The sequence below is a fragment of the Myxine glutinosa genome, chromosome 5 (assembly GCF_964187855.1).
Source record: "Myxine glutinosa chromosome 5, kmMyxGlut1.1, whole genome shotgun sequence".
In the NCBI taxonomy this organism is placed as follows: domain Eukaryota; kingdom Metazoa; phylum Chordata; class Myxini; order Myxiniformes; family Myxinidae; genus Myxine; species Myxine glutinosa.
In genome coordinates this window covers 74,240,275-74,266,508 of record NC_136265.1, presented here as the reverse complement: position 1 = coordinate 74,266,508, position 26,234 = coordinate 74,240,275, and the positions used below count along the sequence as shown (strand labels likewise).

At 44.7% G+C, this 26,234-nt stretch overlaps 1 protein-coding gene across 2 annotated transcripts in view; it reads left to right on the top strand.

The window, feature by feature from the left end:
* LOC137427431 (uncharacterized) overlaps positions 1-26,234 on the top strand; it is a 110,056-nt gene that overhangs the window by 67,923 nt on the left and 15,899 nt on the right. For both annotated transcript variants that reach the window (XM_078778214.1, XM_078778213.1), the window contains exon 4: positions 6,668-6,811. In XM_078778214.1, coding sequence (XP_078634340.1) covers positions 6,668-6,811 — 144 coding nt within the window. The remainder of the gene's footprint in view (positions 1-6,667; positions 6,812-26,234) is intronic.

Below are 26,234 nucleotides of genomic sequence, written 5' to 3'. Positions count from 1 at the left end.
AACAATCCTCTCCAAGAAGTTCTGTCGCTCAAGATTTTGGGTCTCACTATCTGCCATGATCTTTCTTGGGAAAACCACATTTCCAAGCTGGCCTCCAAAGCCAGTCGCCGACTGGGCATCCTCCGTCGTGCGAAGTCCTTCCTCGGCACACCTGAGCTCCTCACCACATACAAGGCTTTCATCCGCAGCTCAATGGAATACTGTTCTCCCCTATGGGCCGGTGCTCCTGCCTCACACCTAGCTCGGCTTCACGCTGTTGAAACCAAAGCTTTCAGAATTATTGGAATCTCCCGCGATGAAGCTATCTCTGAGGGCCTTTCACTCACTCACCGCAGGCAGGTAGGTGGTCTTTCTGTCTTCTACCGACTCCTCTCCGGCCTTGCACCCCCAGCTCTCTCTGTGCTCTGTCCCCCAAATATTCCTACAGGTCGTACAAGATCTGCCAGCAACCCTCTGATGGTTAAACTGCCGAAATCTCGGCTCTCCGCTCACCTTCACTCTTTCATTCCTCTTTTCTCCCGCCTCTGGAACAAACTCCCTCACTCCCTTCAATCCCACTCCTCCCTCCAGGTCTTTAAAACAGCTGTTCACCACCATCTCTTATCTTCCCCCATCCAAAACCTTGATCTTTTCTACCCCCGCTAATTCACCCCAGATCCACCTTGTTTGAAATTCCAACTTCTTTCCTGGAAGTCCTGGCAGTGTCCATATGTTTTATACCTCTCCCACTGCCCCCTTCCCACGCCCCCCCCCCCCCCAAAGCCCTCGCCCTCTCTCAGATCTCTCGATGTCTCCATGTCTCTCGGTCCCTGCTCTCAAATGTTGTGTTTGTGTCCTTCCCCCTCTCTCCCCATCTTGTCTACCGCTCCCTATGTTATATGTTTTATGTGTCGGTTTGTCTTTCTGTGTGATTAATGTTCGCTCTTTCACGAGCCTCGATCTTGTATACAAAAAAAAAAAAAAAAAAAAACGTTTCATTCCTTAGGGATACAACATGGAAAACTGGCCCAAACGTGAAAACAAAACTCGCTCATTTTAAGTCGTACAAGCTAATGCGACCACTCATTCTTCTGGGAAGAATCCCGTGCACATGCTTGTCACACTTATAACTCACCTAAGTCTTTATAAGTTCATCAAATACTGACACCACGATTGACATTCGCTGAGGTAAATGTTGATATCTCTTCTGAGGTAAAAAAAAAAAAAAAAAAAAAAAAAAAAAAAAAACCGTTTTAAAGCATTATACGTATCAAACGATACATTTTATGAAACGGGGAAACCGAATACACACTTTGGTGGTTTTAAAATGACAGAATATGTCTTTATTAGAAAGAAAAAAAAGAACCTTGAAGACGACGCTGCTAACAAAATACACCGCTCTAACGCATAACCACGAGTTTAAACTACATTTACAACAAATATGAAAACTATTTTCATATCACAATGTTAAATATAGAATATATAGAAGATAATGTTAAAAAAAAATGAGCCCTATCTTCCAATGGTAAACAATCCTTCAAAAACTTCCTGGATCCGGAATAATATCCTGAGCTTCACCAAAAACTAATAAATTCTTCCTTATCCCAAGGGCAATCATCCAACCAACTTTCATCCAAATCTGTTCAGAACTTTTCCAGATATCTTGTTCACAAACGCACGAACACACACACGCACACACACACACACACACACACAGACACGATCGAATGCATTACTCCCTGGCGGGAGTAATAAAGCGTATTCACATATTAGAAACCAAAGGTAAAATTACGCCGTGGTCGTGCCTTTTGAAAGCACATAGCACTTGCTTGATGTGATTGTGCTAAAGTCCTCCACCTGGCCTCATCTCCACAGGAGGTTTTACAAAATACTAAAGCGCGGCGTTACGCGCGCTGCTTGCGAGCAAGGAGGAAGCGGACAAGCGGTAACTTATAAGCGTCTTTATTTCAGGAGCTCACTGTAACACTGGCCCGCTCCGGGCTGGGCGCCCGGTGTATATCATGAGGCCACGCCTACCCCTCGGGCGTGGCCACCGCCCACTTGGTGCGCGGAATGATGTCACCACGCCAGTGGGCTTTTGTGTCCGCCACACGCGCCCCCCCAGAATTCCCGCGCACCTGGAGGGCCAGTTTGCGGGGCAGACGAATGACCCGGCCGAAGCGCCCCCTGGCGATCGGCGGCGTCCGGGGTGCAGGGATGCCAGGTGGGATGCCCCTGGCTGCCCCTGGGATGGGTGCAGGACCGGGGGGCGGCGGGGCTGGGCGGTGCCGGGGGTCCGCCCGCAGGAGGGCGGCCCCGACGTGGGGGTCGGGCCACTGGCGGTGGATGGTCCACATCGAGGTGGGCCGGCTTGAGGCGGTCTACCGAAACGCGGTCAGGAGTACCGCCGATGTCCAGGGTGAAGTGCTTCGCCCCGGTCTCCAGCACGCGGAAAGGCCCGTCGTACGGGGGCCGCAGTGGTGTCCGATGGGCATCGTGGCAGATGAAGACGTACTCCGCCGTGCGAAGCTCCAGGGCGACGTGCGTCGGTGGGTGCCCGTGGCATGCCGTTGGCACCGGGGCGAACCTCTGGGCGGTCTCTTGCAGAGCGGAGCGCTGCTGTGCCGCGGACCATGGTGCCGTGGAGTCGGGGAGGAACTCGCCCGGCACCCGCAGCGGTTGCCCGAAGACCATCTCCGCCGCGGATGCGCGCAGGTCCTCCTTGGGCGCCGTCCGGAGGCCCAGCAGGACCCAGGGGAGCCTGTCGACCCAGCCGCCGTCGCGGAGGGTGGCCCGGAGCGCGGCCTTCAATGAGCGGTGAAATCGCTCACACAGGCCGTTAGCCTGGGGGTGGTAGGCCGTGGTTCGGTGCAGCCGGACCCCGAGCCCCTGCGCAACCGCCCCCCAGAGCTCCGAGGTGAACTGGGGGCCGCGGTCAGATGAGATGTCTGAGGGGGCGCCGAACCGGGCGACCCAGGTGGCGATGAAAGCCTGCGCGACATCGGCCGCCGTTGTCGACGCCAAGGGCACGGCCTCCGGCCACCGGGTGGTGCGGTCCACCATGGTGAGGACGTAGGTGAAACCCCGCGAGGGGGGCAGAGGTCCCACCAGGTCCACGTGGACGTGGTCAAACCGGCGTTCCGGCACCGTGAACGGGGCCAACGGGGCCTGGGTGTGCCGGTGCACCTTGGTGCGCTGGCACGCGAGGCACGTCCTGGCCCAGCCGCGGACGGCCTTCCGGAGGCCATGCCAGACGAACTTGTCGGCGATCAGCTTTTGGGAGGCCCTCGCGCCCGGGTGGGACAGGCCGTGGATGGCGTCAAACACCTGGCGCTGCCAGCCCGCGGGCACGATGGGGCGAGGACGCCCGAGGGAGACGTCGCACAAGAGGGCCGCACCCGCACCGTCGAACGGCACCTCGGTGACGCGGAGGCCCGTGACGGCGGTCCGCAAGGCCTGGACGTCGGGGTCAGCGGCCTGGTCCGCTGCCATCCGGGCATAGTCGATGCCGAGGTGGACTGCGTGGGCGACGGCCCGGGAAAGGCAATCCGCCACCGGGTTGTCCTTCCCCGCGACGTGCTGGATGTCCGTCGTGTACTCGGACACGGCCGAGAGGTGACGCTGCTGCCGGGCCGACCACGGCTCGGTGACCTTGCCCATCGCGAAGATCAGCAGCTTGTGGTCGACGAAGGCAGTGAACGCACGGCCCTCGAGCAGATGGCGGAAGTGCCTGACCGCCAAGTGAAGTCCGAGCAACTCGCGGTCGAAGGTACTGTAACGGCGTTCGGGCGGGCGAAGCTGCCGGCTAAAGAACGCCAGCGGTTGCCAAGCTCCACGCACCCATTGCTCGTGCACCGCGCCCACCGCGTAGTCCGAGGCATCGGTGGTGAGGGCGATCGGTGCATCGGGCGCCGGGTGCGCGAGCATGGTGGCGTTAGCCAAGGCGAGCTTCGCGCCCGTGAACGCCGTGTCCATCTGCTCGGTCCAGGTAACGTCGCCTTTGCCCGGCTTACCTCGGAGAGCTTCGTGCAGGGGGCGCAGGAGCTGGGCGATACGGGGCAGGAACCGATGGTAAAAGTTCACCATGCCCAGGAACTCCTGCAGCCCTCTGATCGTGCGGGGGCGCGGAAACCCCTTCACCGCCTCCACCTTGGCCGGCAGGGGGACGGCTCCGTGCCTGGTGACACGGTGCCCCAGAAAATCGATTATGGCGGCGCCGAACCGTCACTTTGCGGGGTTCACAATCAGGCCATGCTGGCCCAGGCGTTCGAAGAGCGTGCGGAGGTGGCGTAGGTGCTCTTCGCGGGACGCGCTGGCGACGAGGATATCGTCCAGGTAGACGTAGACAAATCCAAGTCGCGCAGGACGCTGTCCATCAGTCGCTGGAACGCCTGAGCCGCATTCTTCAGACCGAAGGGCATGCGCAGGAACTCGAAGAGTCCGAATGGCGTGATGACCGCCGTCTTCGGGACGTCCTCCGGCCTGACGGGGACCTGATGGTAGCCGCGTATGAGGTCCACCTTCGAGAAGAAGGACCTGCCCGCCAAACGGGCGGAAAAGTCCTGAATGTGGGGGACGGGGTAGCGGTCGGGAGTCGTGGCGTCATTGAGACGGCGATAGTCCCCGCACGGTCGCCATCCCCCGCCGGGCTTCGGCACGATGTGCAGCGGCGACGCCCAAGTGCTCTCTGAGCGCCGAACGATGCCGAGTCGCTCCAGGGTAGCGAACCCCGCTTTTGCCACCGCCAGCTTCGTCGGCTCGAGGCGGCGTGCCCGGGCGTAGACCGGTGGCCCGACGGTGGGGATGTGATGGGCCACCCCGTGCTTGACGGCCCCCGCCGAGAAGGTGGGCCGCGTGAGGGCCGGGAGGCCGGCGAGGAGGCGGGTGAATGTGTTCGCTGCCGGAAGCGTACAGACCAACGTGGCCGGAACCGATCCGTTCGGCAAGCCGCTTGGCAAGCCGCTCGTGGAGCTGGGCAACGCACAAGCGAGCGAGCTGAACGTCTCGGCCTGGACAAGACGTCTGCGCTTGACGTCGACCAGGAGCCCATTAGCGCACAGGAAGTCCGCGCCAAGCAGTGCCATGGGCACGTCGGCGGTGACGAACGTCCATCGGAAAACCTGCCCTCCAAACCGCAGGGAGAGGCAGCGTTTTCCGTACGTACGGATGGGCGTCCCGTTCGCGGCAAGCAGCGCGGGGCCCCCACCCGCGGCGTGCTTGTCTGACGTGCCGGCGGGAATGACACTCACCTGCGCTCCCGTGTCGCACAGGTAACGGCGCCCGGAGAAGGTGTCCGTTATGAACAGCAGGCTGCTCGAACGGCCGGCGCTCATCGCCACTATTGAGCGCCGGCCCGGGCGTTTCCCGACCTGTTGAAGGAGCATGGCGGATGACACTGCCGAGCTTCGTGGCCGAACTTGGCGTGGAACCAGCACCAGGTGGTGGAGCTGGAGGAGCGCGGCTGGCTCCACCAGGCCGGTGGAGTTGGCGGGTTTCCCCGCGGTGGCGGTTTTCGCCGCGGCGGTGGGCGGGGCGTGGCGGCGTTCACGAGGTGCGTATCAGCATGCTGCGTATGCTGTAGAAGCTGATGCTGTGGAACAGCAGCATCAGCAGCATCAGCAGCATCAGCCTCGAGGGCCGTGACGGCCACGCCGACTCTCGCCCGCGTGTCCGAAGCGGCGAAGTACCTGTCCGCCTCGGCTGCCAATGCTCGGGGTTCCGTTAGCCCGGTCCCGGCCAACGCGAGGCGAACCTGCGCTGGAAGTTGGCGACGGAAAAGCGCCCGGAATAGAGAACCGGGGGCTTCGTCGCCCAACAGTGACAGCATATGGTCCATTCGGACCGACGGGCGCGTGTCACCGAGCTCGGGGAGATCCAGGAGGCGGTCGGCCCGTGCGTCGTCCGTGAGGCCGAACGTGGCTAGGAGTAGCCGCTTGAGTGCCTCGTACTTGTGGCCGTCTGCTGGGTGGCGAAGGACGGACACAACTCGAGCGGCCGTGCCGAGCCCGAGGGAGGCGACGACGTGGCAATAGCGCGTGTCATCGCCGGTGAGGAGCCGAAGCTGAAATTGGGCTTCGGCCTGGACGAACCAGACTTCGGCCTGAGCCTCCCAAAATTCGGGAAGTTTGACGAAGTTGGCCATGGCAATGGCGTCGCGTGTGGAAGGATCGCTCCGGCAGATCCAACGTCGAGGGGGTCACCAGTAAAGCGCGGCGTTACGCGCGCTGCTTGCGAGCAAGGAGGAAGCGGACAAGCAGTAACTTATAAGCGTCTTTATTTCAGGAGCTCACTGTAACACTGGCCCGCTCCGGGCTGGGCGCTCGGTGTATATCATGAGGCCACGCCTACCCCTCGGGCGTGGCCTCCGCCCACTTGGTGCGCGGAATGATGTCACCACGCCAGTGGGCTTTTGTGTCCGCCACAATACACCCTCACCATATTCTGCTCGATTAGTTACAATCATTGCTCCGACAGTGCACATATTATGTACAACGTACCACTGCGAGATCCATAATTTTTTTTTCAATTAACCCCCTCCTTTGTTGACCTCTTTGGTTAAGTAGGAAAATGAGTTTGTCTGTTGTAGACTCCAAGTGTTTCTCCCACTACTTAGAATGGTTGTTTCGGTTTTGATTTTCTTGTTTATCCCTTCCTTTGTTGTAATGAACTGTTGTCACATGGTTTACAGATGAAGCTCAAGTAGTGAAGTCAGAAACTTTCCAAAACAACCTCTTTCAGACTTCCCAGGATGCTTTGAGCTATAATCATGTAAAGCAGGAACCATGTGATTCTCCACCCACGGAGCCAATTGAAGCTGCTCAGCTGCTTGAAGGTAAGCCGAGCTGTCCATAGATCACATCACATTGTGTTTACTTGTTTCGTTCATTCTTTCACATTTCAATAATTTGTTTCAAAACTTGCAGAAATCTGGGTCCATTTAAATTGTTTTCACTAAAATGTTTATGTGAACGAGACAGGGATACGTGTTCCATTTAAAATACACTTTACACATAAAATACGCGTATTCAAGATTTTCTCATCATGTCGGACAAGTCGGACACAACGATTTAAAAATCCTGAGACGTCGATCCGTCGTGTTTCAATCACCTACACCAACTTTGGATGATTTCCTGTAGAAAGTAGTTCAAAACTGAGTTACGTGACAATTTTGAACACATCTTCTATTTCCTGGTTATTTTAATGCAACATATTAAGCCTGGACCCTTTCCTTCCACATCTGAGATGGTTTGTGGGGTCGGAAGTGAAAATGAACACCATTTATTCGATTATGTCCCTTATGCTCTGTGATCCTTTCGGTTTTTGATTTGAATTATTGGCAGCTGCTATCATCATTATCTCCGCCACCAAAGGTGGTCGGAGGTTATGTTTTCACCACTGTTTGTCTGTCTGTCTCTGCCTTTGAGCAGGATATCTCACAGTTATTGATGGATTTGGATGACACTTGGTGGGCAGGTTGGATGTGTATCAACGCCAAATTGATTAGATTTTGGTGAAGATCTGGATCCGGAGACTAGAATTTCTTCAGTGATTCTTCATCATTCAAAGATTGGCCCAAAAACGATATACCGCACAATATTTCAATAACTTAAGGATGAGTTATGACAAAATATGGTGTACGTGCTGGGTAGGTGACAAGAACAAGCCGATTAGATTTTGGTTAAGATCCGGATACAGATCCGGCCTGTCAGTGGAATACAAAACGTAAACCGTTCAGCCTGGGGAAAGTGTGTGCTCTCCAGAGTGCCCTTCTAGATCAGCTCGAGTTGTGCCTCCGACCGTTGAAGTTCATGATCAGATCGATATTTAATGGCACCATTTCTCCTCTTGATGACGAACTTGCATGATGACAGCATTCTGGATTCCATTCTATTTACAATAACTGATTTAACTTCGCAATTTGTCCATAAATCTATTGTTACTATTCCACAGAACAGCTGGTAGAGCTACTTATGACAATTATTCTGTCCATTGACAAAAAGACAGTGATTGGATCTATCACAGCTTTTTTGTATGTTTTGTATACAAAGTGGAGGCTCATAGAAGAGCGAGAACACTGAAAGGATCAGGACGCAACAGAAGAAAAGTAAGAGTACAATGAGGGGGAAACACCATGAGCAGGGTTGTAGGTTAAAGTAGAGGGGGACTTGGACAATAAATCGAAGTGAGAAGGAAAGAGTTAGGGGTAGGGTAGTGTGTGTAGGGTGGAAAAAAAAATAGAAGGATGCAGAAGCATATTCTCAGGAAGGAAAATCTGGAAATTTGGAAAAAGGTGAGCTTGGTGGTGTTTGGGTTGATGGGGGTAGGAAAGATCAAAGTTTTGGATGGTGGATGATCTGAGATGGGGGTCAAGACCTGGAGGGAACAATGAGATTGAAACGAATGTGGAGGCTGATTCCACAGGTGGGAAAAAAATAGGAACGAATGAGTGGAGGTGAGGAGTGATTCTGGACTTTGGGAGTTTCGCTAGAAGGGGGTTGATGGTTTACTGTGTGTGCACTGCAGAAACCTGGAGAGGGAAGGGGAGGTAGGGGGAGAGGGGAAGACAAAAGCATGCATAGCAAAGAGGGAAAGAAAACCAGAAGGGAGGCTGGAGTAGACAGAGACACCACAACCCTGTTTGTGATGGGAAAGTGACAGGCCCGTAGTCTCAGCTTCAAAGCATGAACTTCCAATAATATTGAAGGCCTTCTCTTCCATGGCATCAAGCTGAGCAAGGTGTAAGATGGGAGCACCAGCCCAGAGGGAAGAGCAGTATTCCATCGAACTGCGGATGAAAGCTTTGTATGTCAGGAGAAGCTCAGAAGTACCCAGAAAGGACTTCACACGATGGAGGATGCCCAGTCGGCGACTGGCTTTGTATGCCAGCTTGGAAATGTGGCTTTCCCAGGAAAGATCATCACAATAGCTTTTGGATAGACTGTGACCTTTGTCAGGATTGAAAGACAAACTACAAGTCCTTAATCATGTAATTTTGTCAAGGTCTGAAGAGAGGGTCGAGGATGCTGTCTGAGTTGGGGGAGAATGTTGGTTCTGAGACAACTCCAATTTACCATCAAAGTGAATGGGGAAAAGCAGGAAAAAACTGTGACCTCCCTCCCAAAATATTGTTATAGATCGCGGTTAGATGTTATAGACCGAGCGGTGGTGTAAGACCGCGACCTAACAAAACTCACCCGATTCACCCAGACTTTGGCCGTATCGCACCCCAGCTGCTCAATGAGGGAAAAGACGAAAACGATGCAATGCAAAGAGGAAAACGAAGGCAAAGAAAGGTTTGGAAATACGACTGAATTTATTGACTATTTACACACAAGCAAAAAGAAAGCAGTCACGTTTATTTACAAGCACATAAGACGCAGGTGACACAGGGAAAATACTAGCTTATACAGACTTAATTAACCCAGGACAGAACAAACAAAAGACGACTCACACGGGGAATTGCAGGAGGTGGATGGCTGGAGGTGAACGCTTGGTGGAGCCAACGCGGAGCTTGGTGGAGCTGAACGCTTGGTGGAGCCAACGCGGAGCTTGGTGGAGCTGAACGCTTGGTGGAGCCAACGCGGAGCTTGGTGGAGCTGAACGCTTGGTGGAGCCAACGCGGAGCTTGGTGGAGCTGAACGCTTGGTGGAGCCAACGTGGAGCTTGGTGGAGCTGAACGCTTGGTGGAGCCAACGCGGAGCTTGGTGGAGCTGAACGCTTGGTGGAGCCAACGCGGAGCTTGGGGGATTGGTGTGACGGGTTCTCTCTCCTTCCTTAGTCCCACCCAGTCCAACAACTTCCTCTCTTGCTTCAGGACTCTTTCTCTCTCTTTCTTGGTCCCTCACTCTTTACCCCCGACTCCTCACCGCAACCAACGCAACCACTTGACCACCACCTCTACTGACTGACTCTTCACCACTCTGCACTTGACGACCGACTCCCAACCAACTCAGACCAACTCAAAGTCCAACTCCAGGCCTTTCTGTCTTCTGCTCTCCTCTGTAAAAACGCATCTCTCCTTTTGGACACGCCCTTGCCTTGGGTTATATAGGCCCCCGCCCCTCAACCTTTGCGACCCTCCCCGATCGCTCTTCCTCCGCCCTCTCTAGCCGAACCCCTGGCTCATGGTTGGTCGAGTGGGGCTGGTTCACTCCTCCCCTCTCTGACGAGGTGGGGAAACGCCTTCCTTCCCCCAACCCTGCCTCGTGGTCAATGGCGGATGAAGGGAAAAAAACCGACCAAAATGCGGAAGGCGCTTCAAATTGCAATTGACGGAAAGGGGGGAATGGAAGGGAATCTATCTCTTTCACTGGTGCAATGGAGTATTTCAATTAATGGAAGACACAGCCTTACGCTAATACACAGAATAAGAGATAACTATCAACAGGTATATTCTATTACTTGGCTGACGTGTATGCTTGTGGACTATGGGACGCCCTTTTGGTCTTTACACAGCTCCGGAGGCAGGAGGCACAGAATAAACAATAATCACAACAATACAGCACACAATCAAAAAAAATATACAGTCCTCATATCCACAACAATATGATACCTATTTCTCCCATTTAAGTAAGCAGGTTGGGTATTAATTAAACAAATATTAAGTTCTCAATCGACCAACCACTCAACAGACATCCCCACACTACTTTTTTGCTGCACAAAAACCCACCCTCCCGCAATTTCACAAATTCACCAAATACCTCCATTTCACCATCAAACACATATTCATCAGTATCAATGGTGTTGAAAATGTAATCACTATATATATTGTCGTGTCCCCGGGGTTAAGAACCCAAAGTGAAGAATGACCGAAACGAGCTTAAACGTGGTTAATTTAGTTAATTAGAGCCAAGTAACGGAGGCATACTCCGAACCTTGGCAGGATTATCTTTGGCGTGCGTGGGAAGGCCCGAGCCTTATCCAATCGGAATACAGGCAGTGGTTATCCGAACCCACAAACACAAAGACGGGACAGCAACATCCACAATACAAGAAAAACAAGATAAGACAAATAATGATTTAATGAAAATAAATGCAAGTAACAATGAAAGGTTATGTAAAAACGAAAACTCCTAATTGAGACGTCTCCACTCAAACTCATATACAAACAAGGGGAAAATAAAGCAAAAATAGATTATGTTTCATTTCTAGCCGGCAGGCACTACATGATCAAAAGTATGCGGACACCCTTTCTAATTCGTGGATTCGGCTATTTCATCCACATCCATTGCTGACAGGTTTATACAGTCATGTGAAAAGGTAAGTACACTCCATGTAAAGTTTTGACTTTTTCAACATATTTCAACATACAGCTATTTGAGCTTCATTTCAACAATATTGATAGATAAAGGTGATATAATATAACAAATATCATGAAACATTCACATTTTGTCGTCCATTGTACAATTTAAATAAACATAAATGCAAATTTCGCACGTGGAAAAAGTAAGTACACCCCTACATTTATCACCACTTCAAATACCTACAATTAGAATCAGGTGCACCAGCTCAGGTGCAAATGATTAGAACATCGTTAGAGAGGATCTTGGAGGAACCTGTCTTATTTAATTAAACCTCAGACATTTAGTTTGGTTTGCTCTTTGTTGTTGAAGTGTGCGGCGTCACCATGCCTAGATCAAAAGAGCTCTCTGAGGCCTTCACAAAGAAGGTTATAGATGCCTACGAGTCTGGGAAGGGATTTAAAACGATCTCCCAACAATTTGAAATCAATCATTCGACTGTCCGGAAGATCATCTACAAGTGGAGAAGATCCCAAACAACTGCCAACTTGTTCAGGCCAGGCCGCCCCATCAAGTTCAGCCCGAGAGCAAACCGCAAGATGCTGAAAGAAGTCTCGAAGAACCCCAGAATGCCATCACGGGACCTACAGGTAGCTCTTGCCACTGTTGATGTCAAAGTGCATGAGTCTACCATTAGAAAGAGGCTGCACAAATTTGATCTACATGGGAGGTGTGCCAGGAGGAAACCTTTGCTGTCCAGAAAGAACATCAGGGCAAGACTAAAGTTTGCCAATGAACACCTCGGCAAAGACCAGCACTTCTGGAACAATGTGCTCTGGACACATGAGTCAAAGGTAGAGCTATTTGGCCACAGTACCAGAAGACATGTTTGGCGAAAACCAAAGACAGCATTTGACCACAAGAACCTGATACCAACTGTAAAGCATGGTGGTGGAAATATTGTGGTTTGGGGCAGCTTTGCTGCATCAGGGCCTGGGCAGCTCACCATCATATAATCCACTATGAATTCTTCATTGTACCAGAGGGTGCTTGAGGATAATGCGAGGCCATCTGTCGGAAAGTTGAAGCTCAACCGAAGGTGGACCTTGCAACATGACAATGACCCTAAACATACCAGTAAATCCACCAAGGAGTGGCTGAAAAGAAAGAAATGGAGGGTTCTGGAATGGCCAAGTCAAAGCCCGGATCTAAATCCCATCGAGATGTTGTGGGGGGATTTGAAACGAGCTGTGCATGCAAGAAACCCCTCAAACATCGCACAGCTGAAAGAATTCTGCATGGAGGAGTGGGCAAAAATTTCTCTCAGTTGATGTCAGAGACTGGTGGACAGTTATAAGAAACGCCTACTTGAGGTTGTTTCTGCCAAAGGGGGCAATACCACCTATTAGAGCCAAGGGTGTACTTACTTTTTCCACATGCGAAATTTGCATTTATGTTTATTTAAATGATACAATGGACTACAAAATGTAAATGTTTCATGATATTTGTTATATTATATCACCTTTATCTATCAATATTGTTGAAATGAAGATCAAATAGCTGTATGTTGAAATATGTTGAAAAAGTCAAAACTTTACATGGGGTGTACTTACTTTTGCACGTGACTGTATAATGAAGCACACAGCCATGCAATATCCATAGACAACCATTGGCAGTAGAATGGGCCATACTGAAGAGCTCAGTGACTTTAAACGTGGCACCGTCATAGGATGCCACCTTTACAACAAGTCAGTTCATCAAATTTCTGCCCTGCTAGAGCTGAGCCGGTCAACGGTAAGTGCTGTTATTGTGAAGTGGCAACGTCTGGGAGCAACAACAGCTCAGCCACGAAGTGGTAGGTCATACAAGTTCACAGAACGGGACCGCCGATTGCTGAAGCGCAAAGCGCGGAAAAATCATCTGTCCTCAGTTGCATCACTCACAACCGAGTTCCAACCTGCCTCTGGAAGCAGTATCAGCACAACAACTGTTCGTCGGGAGCTTCATGAAATGGGTTTCCATGGCCGAGCAGATGCACACAAGCCTAAGATCATCGTGCGCAATGCCAAGCGTCGGCTGCAGTGGTGTGAAGCTCGCCGCCATTGGACTCTGGAGCAGTAGAAACACGTTCTCTGGAGTGATGAATCATGCTCATCATAAATCAGTGATCAATCATGCTCAGTGATGATCATCCACCAGCATGCATAGAGTACAGTTAACATACAGTGTAAACATACAGAATCGACCAGCCAAGTAAAACATCTGGCAGTCCGACGGACGAATATAGGTTTGGTGGATGCCAGGAGAATGCTGCCTGCCCAAATGCGTCGTTCCAACTGGAAAGTTAATGCCTTATCCTAAAAATCTGAAATTGCATGCATATGATCGATGACCCATTTGTATTGAAATATTAAAATTATGACATCATAGGTCACAAGTTTTGGCAGCCATATTGGATTTAACCTAAAACCTTAAAAAACAACTTCTCCCAAACTACCAAATTGATTCACTCGAAACTTTTTGTGTGTCATTGACTCGGCATGGCAATTAAAAGTTGATCACGAAAACGTCATTGTTCAAACTAGCAACTGTTAGGGATATTTTCCTACAGTAGTATGTAATAGATGAACCAAAAAAATTCAATGTCAAAAGAGAGTCACAAATTTTAATTCCCGAGGAGGACAACACTTTCTGTCTCCAAGGAAATACACAGCAAGAACAATAACCTTTATCAAACCATATTACAATTCACAAATTACATTTCAAGATTCACAGAAGGTCCCAAATGAAATCCTGGTACAGTAGGGATGCACAAAGAAATGCCACACCAAACTCCAGCATGCATAGAGTACAGTTAACATACAGTGTAAACATACAGAATCGACCAGCCAAGTAAAACATTCTAAGTACAGCAAACCAACATCTTACAGACCCAGTGCTAATCCTAGCTATTTGGTCATCCATTCTGATTTTTAAAACATTCTCAAGTGGGAGGAGCAAGTGGAGGGGGGAGGAGTGAAGAGAGGGGAGGAGAGCAACAGGATTGGTTGGGCAAAGTTTGGGTGGGAGGGAGCAAGTGTCAGGGGATGAGGGTGCTCCCCGCTGACAGCAGGTTTGCATTTAAAATTCTTTAATGCGGTTTTCTGCTTTTCCATTGTCTCCTGCAAAACACCTCAGAGCCCCCGTCTCTCTAATCCCGTATGAAGACTTCAAGAACATCTGAAGGTCATTCTCAGTGAAGTGGATATATCTTTTACTCATTTTCGACACGACAAGAACAAAGACCACTTACTTTATTTCAAAGCACATTTTTTTTAACAATATTATCCTTCGCCATAAAATAATTACAGTGCCTTTATTATAAAACTATACCAAAATGATTTACCATTTTGTGGTTTTATCTGTAATTCATTTATTGTTTGATGCAAGGGTTATTATACCATATTGCGAATTGACACACTAATAACATGAGTTTTGATAAGTCATGTTAAAACTTCAAAATAGGCATGCAATTAAATAAGAAAAGTCCTTATTTAATTAAAACAGTCACTCACTAGCTATGGCAATCCCATCCTTTTTCAGTCTGCAAACTCATCTTTTCCCTCATAAGTCAAATCATACTGCAATCCCACAAAAGATTTTACTGAGAAGCAGAGAGCCAGAGAGAGCTAGCCTACATGTATTTTATACTTTATTATTTCCGAACCGTTGTTCAGTTTAGTTTTATTTTAAAACTCAATACTGCATGCAATTTTTAGTTCTATACATAATTTTTCTCAAAACCTAGTTGTAACATTAAGTTGAGAATGGACTTCGGAACTACCATCCCCCAGAAGTCACATAGGCAAAAGTGGGAGGGGACACACCCTACAAATATTTACATCTAATTTATTAAAACAATGGTAGTTTGCTAAGACCGCGAGCTGAAACGATTTGTCATAACAAGCATTTGTTTACCAAGCGCTTTGGCAAGTAAGCCTCGATAACCCAGCGAATCACTTCAAAGAGCCTCGGTAGACATTATGGCTCCAGTTGTATTATTTAATTACTAAAAGGAAACGATACCCTTTTCTCCAATTTGCTTGTATAACCCCATAAGACATACTTGATCTAACATCACATTATTTTCCAAAAACACATCCCATCTGTATTACATATTCCCCGATTGGTAATAATGTGCCATCAGTCATTGATGACAATGGATGACAATTGAGGACAATTTTTTTTTTTAAAGTCATTGATGACAATATGTGGTTCACCATTGCTTCCACTAATAATTTTTACTCTTCTCGAGCCACGATTCTGGTCAGTGCCGGAGACAACTTGTCAACTGCAGGGGATCCCAAATTTTTGTCTGGAAACCACAAAAAGACACTTGCAGACTAGTAAAGCAGGTTTGTGGCTCATAGAAATTACTTGCTTCGTAAATTTACACTTCTACAATCTCTCCTCTGGTCCTGTATCCAGGACCACAACATAGAAGTGTTCAATTTAGTCATCTCAGTCACAGGTTGATCCTGTTTTGAGGAACAATCATTCAGAATTTTAACCCTGCTTTCACAAATAATTCCTGTTCCCTTTTTTCCCTTTGGTCCTCAGGTTAAATTTTTCCCAAATTCACCTGAGGATCCCTGTCCAATGGTTCTCCATGGACATACCTTCTTGTAGCCCAGGCAGATTTTTTAACAGGTGAATAAAGGTCTCCAACATAGGCCATTTGCTTAGCCCATCGTCTGGCAGTATCCCTTATTTGTGATAGCAGTTCGTCCAATTGTTCTTTCGGTTTCCATGTCAGGAACCATCTAAAATCTAAATCGTGAGGGGAAGTATGAGAGTGTAACATCAAATGGAATCAATACAGATCAATCATGCACATCTCTCGGAAAGTCTCATTGCGACTTGGAGGTTTGGGAGATGTAGTTGCAAAGAATTTAGCAGTGAAGCATTTAGTAACTAATGCCGGTATGCATTTGATAAGGCACAATACAATCAGAATCACAAAAAGAACGGTGCAAATGAATTTCAGTATCGAAGCACCCAAGCCTCCAAAGGTACTGACTAGCCAAGATGTGATTCCCCATGTGTCTTTAAAGTAATTATGCAATTTTGCCCCTTCGTTCTTGATTTTTTTTGTCAAATCAGTAATACGTTCAGAGTTGTCTGGAATATAGGTACAGCATTCTGAGCCAATGATGGCACAAGTTCCACCTTTTTCAGCAAGCAACAAGTCTAAAACCATTCTATTTTACATAACAACGGTCCTCATTGCTACCATTTCAGCATTCACTTCCACTTCAACTTCAGCAGTTTCATTGGCAAGCCGTTCTATGCTAGATGCCAATCCTATCAACTTCTGTCCTAATCTAATTGTCCCATACTGGGGAATAAGTAGCGACCCAGCCCAATCTATTGAGACGGCTCTACGTCCTCTTACATTTAACCACCCCAGAGCCTGTTTTCCCACACACTGGATCAAGCAAATCATTTTAAAAACATAGAATTAACACATTATAACTGACAATGTAATCAATATCCCGATTATGTCCAACCTTATAACAATTTACATTGGTTCACAAGTTCCCCTAGAACATTTGAAAGATTATATTTCATTATATTTGCACAATCATGTGGTCCTCTCACCAGAAGGTGAGAAGGAAATCGATCTTACTGTAATTTTTAAATAATTAGTCTTCTTTCATCAACCTTACTTTCATATTTTACTTCCAAAATGTCTCGTGTAATTCACAGGTGCTCAACCAAGCAAAATCTTTTTTCCCAAATCGAATCAAAGCAAGAATCCAAAATTAACCATTTATCTATTCTTATCATAATTATCACAGATCTCCTTCGTATCAATCTTCCAACAAAAATTAAAAATGTCTGAAACATAATTATATGATTATATGATTCATATTACTTTCAGCACATAATTCCTTGAAATCATCATTACAGATTCATATTACTTTCAGCACATAATTCCTTGAAATCATCATTACCTCTCCTTTTTTTCCTTTATTTTATAACAAATAAACAAAAAAATTATAATAATAATACAATGGGCCTCAATTTTCCCATCCTTAACAATTTTCTTTCACATTATTTTCATTATCTCACATTCTTTATTTTACAAATCTGTTGCCAAGATCTGTATTTTCCTCCTCTCCTTTTTATTAATATCAACCATTTTCTCTCGCCATGGAATAGTCCGTTATTCATATAAATGATCGTAAGAGTTCTGTAAAACATCTTTATTTTTTAAAACTTAGCCAATTATTTTAAACATGTTTTCCCCCAAAAAAATAACAAGTCACATTCTTTGTATATTGTCAACATTGTTCATCGTTTTAGTATCATGCAGAACTAAATTTTTATAAACCATCAACTTGTAGATGCATTTATTTATATCCCATTAACCCAAGAACTCTCAATTGCTTGGTTTCTTTTATATCCATATTTCTTTTCAAAATGTTCCTAACATACACATTAATCCCATTAGACCTCAAATAACCTACAATCCGAAAAATAAATTTGTGACATTTCAACAATGATTACAATATCATTGTACTTCTCATCCGTAACAGTTCATTCAAAGGACAGATAGTAGCTATGGAACAGGTGCATGTATATGTAACAGGTGCATGCCCCCAGGGCACCGTTTCCTTCCCTTTTCATCCACCTTATAAAATATCAGCACCATTCATTAAAAATACTATAAATATCACATAATTCCACTCTTCCTTCAGTGAGGCCAGTTTTCCATCCGGTTCAAGATTTACATTTCATTCCATTAATTTGGAGCATTAATTCCATTAATTTATCATGACTTGTGATAAACATTGATCATTTGAACACAAATTGAACAAATTTAATCAAACAAAACACTTCCATTAACTTGACATTCTTTTCACAGCACAAAGTTCACTTGAACATCCTTTTACTTTTATCATTTTTACAAGAAAAATAACCTAGTTTTATCATCAAATTTTACAATTTTCGTATTTCCACTTTAACTAGTGAATACAAATGACACCTGTATTTAGATGTCCCAAGTTATCAAAAAATGTATGGTGTTGGTGCACGTAACAGCTACGTAACAGCTACGTAACAGCACGTCCAATAGTTCATACATTTTGTGTTTTTCCTCCCTTTTTAAAGATTTACCACTACATCTCGTTTATATCCTTAATTATAACACAACATCATAACATATCTATTGTAATAAAACGTGCAGTACTAATGATTGACCATTTTCATAACCCTTTGTTTTGTAAGGTCCATGCCATCACTAGATCGTAATTTTAACCATGCTTCTTCACTTGTAACCCAAATATTTTCCATTCACTAAATAAAATGAATTTTATTACTTTTCTCATTATTCAAAGTTTACAAAATGTCCCAAATCTGTTTATTATTTTATACTGTCGTTACATTAAACCATATATATGTTCATATCTTAAACCAATCGGAAAATTGTCAATTTACCCCTAATATATGTCTGTACCCACTTATGTCTGTATATTTTTTACAAAATCCAACTTTCATTAAACTGAAAAATGCTTTGGTAGACCCATGCAAGATCCCTTACAAATTTTGAAAACTTTCCAAAGACATTACTTCCATTTCCTTTGAAATTTGTGACCACAAACCTTTCGTACTTACACAACATCATAATAATACGTAGTCTTTATCAATTTTGCCAATTTTCTGTACTATTATTTTCCCATATCAGGGTAGGTGTCATTTTTTAAAGTCTGCTCATCAATATTCACCTATTAATTTTCAGAACCACACACAATGTTAACATTTAGACCAACGTTTTTGCCCCACAATATATTATTCAGTGTTTTCCCATCTGGTCTATCATTATTAACATTTCCAGCTCCCATTTACCTTCCCTGGTCCATTCTCCCCAAAATTTTACCCCAAGATTAATAGCAGATATTTTCATATGCCAGATAACAACAACAACAACATGCCTTTTAAGGCCATTTTTCCCTGCTAGAGCGGGGTTAGCCTTGCGGTCCCCATGACAATCTTCTCCATTTTGCCCTATTTTCTGCATCTTTCCTTGTTAACCCCCTTGCCCGCATTTCTTCTTCCACCATCTTTAGTCAAGTCTTTCTCGGTCTTCCCCGTCCGTCCTCTACTTCCATCTACATTCATTTCCATCACTCTTCTCAACCAGTCGCTTTCATCCTTCCTCAATGCATGACCAAACCATCTCAACCTGTTCCTCTTCACAGCATCAATCATAGGCTCTATTCCCATCATCTTTTGCAATTCATCATTTGTCTTACTCTCTCTCAACGATACTCCGCACATCCACCGAACCAATCACATTTCCACCCTTTCCAGCCTTTGTTGCACACACACACACCCTCCCACATGCAGCTTACACCTTTCCCTTCAGCTTCATCCTTTGACTTCCATGTGAGAGTCATGTTATCATTCAATTTCATGCGACTTTCATAGCGTCCCATTAACTGGTAAATCAATTGTTCCGAAAATTGTCTTTCAGTTCTATTCCCCATGATGCCCCCCCCCCCCTAAACACATGTGTTCGTTCAATACAGGGTCTTTTAATTTTAATTTTTCAGAATTTCCAATTCAAATTTATTCTCTTCCTTCCTATGAAATCTTTCTGAGAATTTTATGGAAAGTCACTTATTTTTCCCAAATTTACTGTAAGTTCTCCAACGATCATGTCCGACCTTGAACATTCCACGAATCCTGCAACAAATTTTCTCATACACACTCACATTAGATCCATTTCACATATCTGTTCAGTGTTCATGAAATTTCATAAATTATCACACAAGTAATTATCACATTGTAATGACCTCTAAACATTCCTAAACCAATAAGCTAGCCTGGCGATGCCAAATACCCCACACTTCTGTCATCTTAGAAGTCGCTGTTTGCTTTAGACAAATATTTATCGAAGCCTTCAGACAAACTATTAGCAATATTATTCCTAGGATTCAAATTATTAGGATTATTATCAAATATTTATCAAAATATTAGGATTATCATCAAACCAATGAATGACTCAATTTTTAATGACTGTACATCCAAACCTAGATATTTTGAGTTCCCTAACTTTAATACCTCAAATTTTCCATTCCTTCCCTCTCTGATCCTTAGATGTAGGGATGGCTTCTTTTTAGGATCATGTTGCATAGAGCATTATTTTCCCAAACAGTGTGAACATTAAACTACACCATTACCTCTGACATCCCACAATTAACCTTAGCTTTCCCATGATGTCGCGATATGACCTTATAATCCCATAAAACTCTTAGTTGCTTTAACATCCAATTGAAAATTCTCATTTAATAGCAATTCTATTAATTCCTACCATAATTGAAATAAACAACGTCAGAACGTCAACAAAGATATGCAACATCTTGGTTGGTCAACATCTTTACACTCATTTTGCTTGTCTGCCTACTTTTGTTTCCTAGTAACACCTAGTTTCCTTGTAACCTCTACCTATGATTTAATAACACTTTCCACAGTTAGACCCATCAAATTTTTTCCAATAATCGTCAATTTATTCATCTTCATCCGTTTTTCAACAAAATTACATGTGAAAAATGGAGATTTCATCAGTACTTGAAGGTGTAAAAATTTGACTTTGAAATTTAAATCAACAAGCATTCTGAGATGTGCCGAAACTATCAACAACTATTCTGCCATATTTTGCCTGAATTATGTCCGTAAGTCTTCAGATATATTTTTCTAGGTAATTACTGTCACACCAACACCGAAAATATAATTTCATCTCACAGCAATTTTATATTAAAATTAATAGTATGTCATTTCTCTTGAAACAATCCAGCCATAAATATTATTTGGAAGTCTTTTTCTGTCAGAACACAATTTCTCTGCCGTCAAAGGTTAAAGTTTGGCCTCGGTGACTCCTCAGCTAATTGTCACTTTTTCTTGACAAAAACAAATATCTTTTATATTTATCCTATTAAAATCCCATTACAATCCCATAGCTTGTCACCCTTTGCATTGTTGAAAGCAATTAATTCCATAACTCAATTTTACCTTACATCCTTACATCCTTACATCCTTACATTACACCCACTTTTGTCCACAAAATTTTTAGAAGTGAAACAAAATTTGTCTGTACTTTGTCTCATAGAATCCACAGTACCAACATCGCAACCTCCCATCTGTCTACACCTTGTCACAACTCCAATTCATTCTTCAAGTCACAACCCAGAGTGACTTGAGAACTATACCCAGAGTTCTATACTATACCCAGTTTCAGAGTAAATAATTATATATATTTTTCATTATTTTACCATTTAACTTGTTCAAAGAATGTTAATTTCGCAAAATCGAATCAACCACAACCCTCGCCATTAATATCTATTGTAAGCGTGCCACATCAATAAGTATCACTTTTTCTATGAGCCTCGACCAGAGGGTGGTTGTTACTCACAAACACTCGTCGCTATTTCTCTGAGCTCATGAAATGGCCAAGGTCTGTACACAAGCTCTCTTTGCCCTCCTTGAACCCCTGGTACTTGTCTCATTTGGGAAATTAGTAATTTGGGATGGTCGTTCCGAAATCCCTTATTTGGTGACACTCTTTGAGAGGCTGGTGGCATTGGGGGAACCGGCCCACCACTTCACAAATGATAGGCTTGGGAACCCTGCTGAGGGGCAGAGTCAACGTGGTATACCTGCTGTACACTTATAGCACCTGCTGGGGTAGTACCTGAATCATTCATCTGTCCTATGTCCCCACTTCGCATGGTTGCAGATGGCACCTCATTAGGGGAGCCTGCAGCAGCAGCTCCTTCACCTGGCCAAGATGACACCACCTGTACTCGATCTGCCTTAGATACACTAGGTGACGCAACAGGTGGAACAGGTGCATGAGATATCACAGCAGGTGCAGGTATGCCAACAGGTGGAACAGGTATACTAGATGTCACAACAGGTGTATGTATGCCAAGCACACCTTCACCACCAGGTACCTATCCTTGACTCCCTACTTGCTCATAGGTAGGAGATCGTCGTCTGCCATACAAAGGTGACGACATTGGGTGGTTTGCCATTGCCTTTCCACAAAGTGCTTAATTATTCTTTCATTAAACGTGAAGCATGTCTCAAAAGCTTAGTGATGGACATGGACAAAATTTGGTAGACAGATTTTGGTGCTCAACAAAGATAATTGGAACAGCCCTTAAATTAACTCCAAGCAGATCAATCTTTTTTATTTTGAAGCTTAATGGCAGACAAATCTTTCATATCTAAATGTTTTATTTTTTCCCAAATTCATTATATCTATATACTTTTCACCTTTCAATTAAAAATATATATACCAACCAAATCTGTTTTCCTGAGCCTGGACCTGCATTGTTGAATCCACCTGTTCCTCAAGGCACATAAAACATGCAGGGATTTACAAGAACAACATCGTATCTCTCCCATTTCACAAATTATGTACGCAATTGTTTTAGCCTGTTCATTAAATTCCCATCATTTGTCATGCAATAATCCTAGATATTTGATATTGAACAAAAGGTCCCCATGCAAATCACACAGAAAGGCTTGCATCTTTAACATTGATCATGAATCGGGACATTTCTGAATCGTCACTCAGAATGTCTGCCAGATCAAAAATACTCGCCCATTTCTGTGAGTGATGTCACTTATTTGCATCCTTTTGTCATAAATACATTCATTCATATGAAGGTCAGCTTCAACCACCATTCGAGTGAATGTTAGTTGTCAGCCTGTCTGTAAAACACCAACAAAGCATTTTACATTCACACCCAAGGTACAAGCAGCCTAATTTTAACAGGTGCACCTGTCTACTTGACCAAATTTCACGCACACCTGCAAAAACAATATTTTCACCCATATCTCTGACACACCATTGCAAAGCACACTCTGCCACACACCAATACTCACTCTTGATACTTCAAGACATGCACACTATCACTTGAGCTCATGACAAAATACAGGGCACTCTTGATACTTCAAGACATGCACACAACAACGAACAACTGTTTACCACGACTTAAGTGAGTGAAGGCAGTTGGAACCACCGCTACGATGCGGACACCCGTGTTAACCTGTCAAAATCTAATTTTGACCAAACACATGCAACATTATCACCACTTTTTCTGCAGAAGAGTGAGTGATTGTTCAGAACCACCGCTACATGCGGACATCCGTGTTTAACCTGTCAAATCTAGTGGCAACAAAACCACATTGACAAAACACTCCTGGGGTATTTCACGGGATCAACCGTCTGGTATACGCACTAACCAAATAACCAACCAAATAACCTGACCAACCAAATAACACCAACCAGATAACACACCACACTGCAAATGCAAGAACAGACAGACAGATGATACAAAATAGTTAACACAATACACCACTCTGTGACCATAATACTCGGGAATCAAAATCTGTGATTAGTTCGTTAGATGCATTACGAAGCGACAAGGGGAAGAGGAGAGTACAGTTTTGTGCTCAAGTCTTTGTTTTCCCAGGTCGTCCTAGAATTAGCAAGAAGTCACGGTCGCCATCTTGTTAGGGATATTTTCCTACAGTAGTATGTAATAGAGGAACCAAAAAAATTCAATGTCAAAAGAGAGTCACAAATTTTAATTCCCGAGGAGGACAACACTTTCTGTCTACAAGGAAATACACAGCAAGAACAATAACCTTAATCAAACCATATTACAACTCACAAATTACATTTCAAGATTCACAGAAGGTCCCAAGTGAAATCCTGGCACAGTAGGGATGCACAAAGAAATGCCACACCAAACACCAGCATTTCTAGAGTACAGTTAACATACAGTGTAAACATACAGAATCGACCAGCCAATTAAAACATCCTAAGTACAGCAAACCAACATCTTACAGACCCAGTGCTAATCCTGGCTATTTGGTCATCCATTCTGATTTTTCAAAACATCAAGTGGGAGGAGCAAGTGGAGGGGGGAGGAGTGAAGAGAGGGGAGGAGAGCAATAGGATTGGTTGGGCAAAGTTTGGGTGGGAGGGAGCAAGTGTCGGGGTATGAGGGTGCCCCCCGCTGACAGCAGGTTTGCATTTCAAATTCTTTAATGCGGTTTTCTGCTTTTCCATTGTCTCCTGCAAAACACCTCGGAGCCCCCATCTCTCTAATCCCGTATGAAGACCAAGAACATCTGAAGGTCATTCTCAGCTAAGTGGATATATCTTTTACTCATTTTCGACACGACAAGAACAAAGACCACTTACTTTATTTCAAAGCACATTTTTTTAAACAATATTATCCTTAGCCATAAAATAATTACAGTGCCTTTATTATAAAACAATATCAAAATGATTTACCATTTTGTGGTTTTATCTGTAATTCATTTATTGTTTGATGCAAGGGTTATTATACCATATTGCTAATTAACACACGAATAACATGAGTTTTGATAAGTCATGTTAAAACTTCAAAATAGGCATGCAATTAAATAAGAAAAGTCCTTATATAATTAAAACAGTCACTCACTAGCTATGGCAATCCCATCCTTTTTCAATCTGCAAACTCATCTTTTCCCTCATAAGTCAAATCGTACTGTAATCCCACAAAATATTTTACTGAGAAGCAGAGAGCCAGAGAGAGCTAGCCTACATGTATTTTATACTTTATTATTTCCGAACCGTTGTTCAGTTTAGTTTTATTTTAAAACTCAATACTGCATGCAATTTTTAGTTCTATACATAATTTTTCTCAAAACCTAGTTGTAACATTAAGTTGAGAATGGACTTCGGAACTACCATCCCCCAGAAGTCACATAGGCAAAAGTGGGAGGGGACACACCCTACAAATATTTACATCTAATTTATTAAAACAATGGTAGTTTGCTAAGACCGCGAGCTGAAACGATTTGTCATAACAAGCATTTGTTTACCAAGCGCTTTGGCAAGTAAGCCTCGATAACCCAGCGAATCACTTCAAAGAGCCTCGGTAGACATTATGGCTCCAGTTGTATTATTTAATTACTAAAAGGAAACGATACCCTTTTCTCCAATTTGCTTGTATAACCCCATAAGACATACTTGATCTAACATCACATTATTTTCCAAAAACACATCCCATCTGTATTACATATTCCCCGATTGGTAATAATGTGCCATCAGTCATTGATGACAATGGATGACAATTGAGGACAATTTTTTTTTTTAAAGTCATTGATGACAATATGTGGTTCACCATTGCTTCCACTAATAATTTTTACTCTTCTCGAGCCACGATTCTGGTCAGTGCCGGAGACAACTTGTCAACTGCAGGGGATCCCAAATTTTTGTCTGGAAACCACAAAAAGACACTTGCAGACTAGTAAAGCAGGTTTGTGGCTCATAGAAATTACTTGCTTCGTAAATTTACACTTCTACAATCTCTCCTCTGGTCCTGTATCCAGGACCACAACATAGAAGTGTTCAATTTAGTCATCTCAGTCACAGGTTGATCCTGTTTTGAGGAACAATCATTCAGAATTTTAACCCTGCTTTCACAAATAATTCCTGTTCCCTTTTTTCCCTTTGGTCCTCAGGTTAAATTTTTCCCAAATTCACCTGAGGATCCCTGTCCAATGGTTCTCCATGGACATACCTTCTTGTAGCCCAGGCAGATTTTTTAACAGGTGAATAAAGGTCTCCAACATAGGCCATTTGCTTAGCCCATCGTCTGGCAGTATCCCTTATTTGTGATAGCAGTTCGTCCAATTGTTCTTTCGGTTTCCATGTCAGGAACCATCTAAAATCTAAATCGTGAGGGGAAGTATGAGAGTGTAACATCAAATGGAATCAATACAGATCAATCATGCACATCTCTCGGAAAGTCTCATTGCGACTTGGAGGTTTGGGAGATGTAGTTGCAAAGAATTTAGCAGTGAAGCATTTAGTAACTAATGCCGGTATGCATTTGATAAGGCACAATACAATCAGAATCACAAAAAGAACGGTGCAAATGAATTTCAGTATCGAAGCACCCAAGC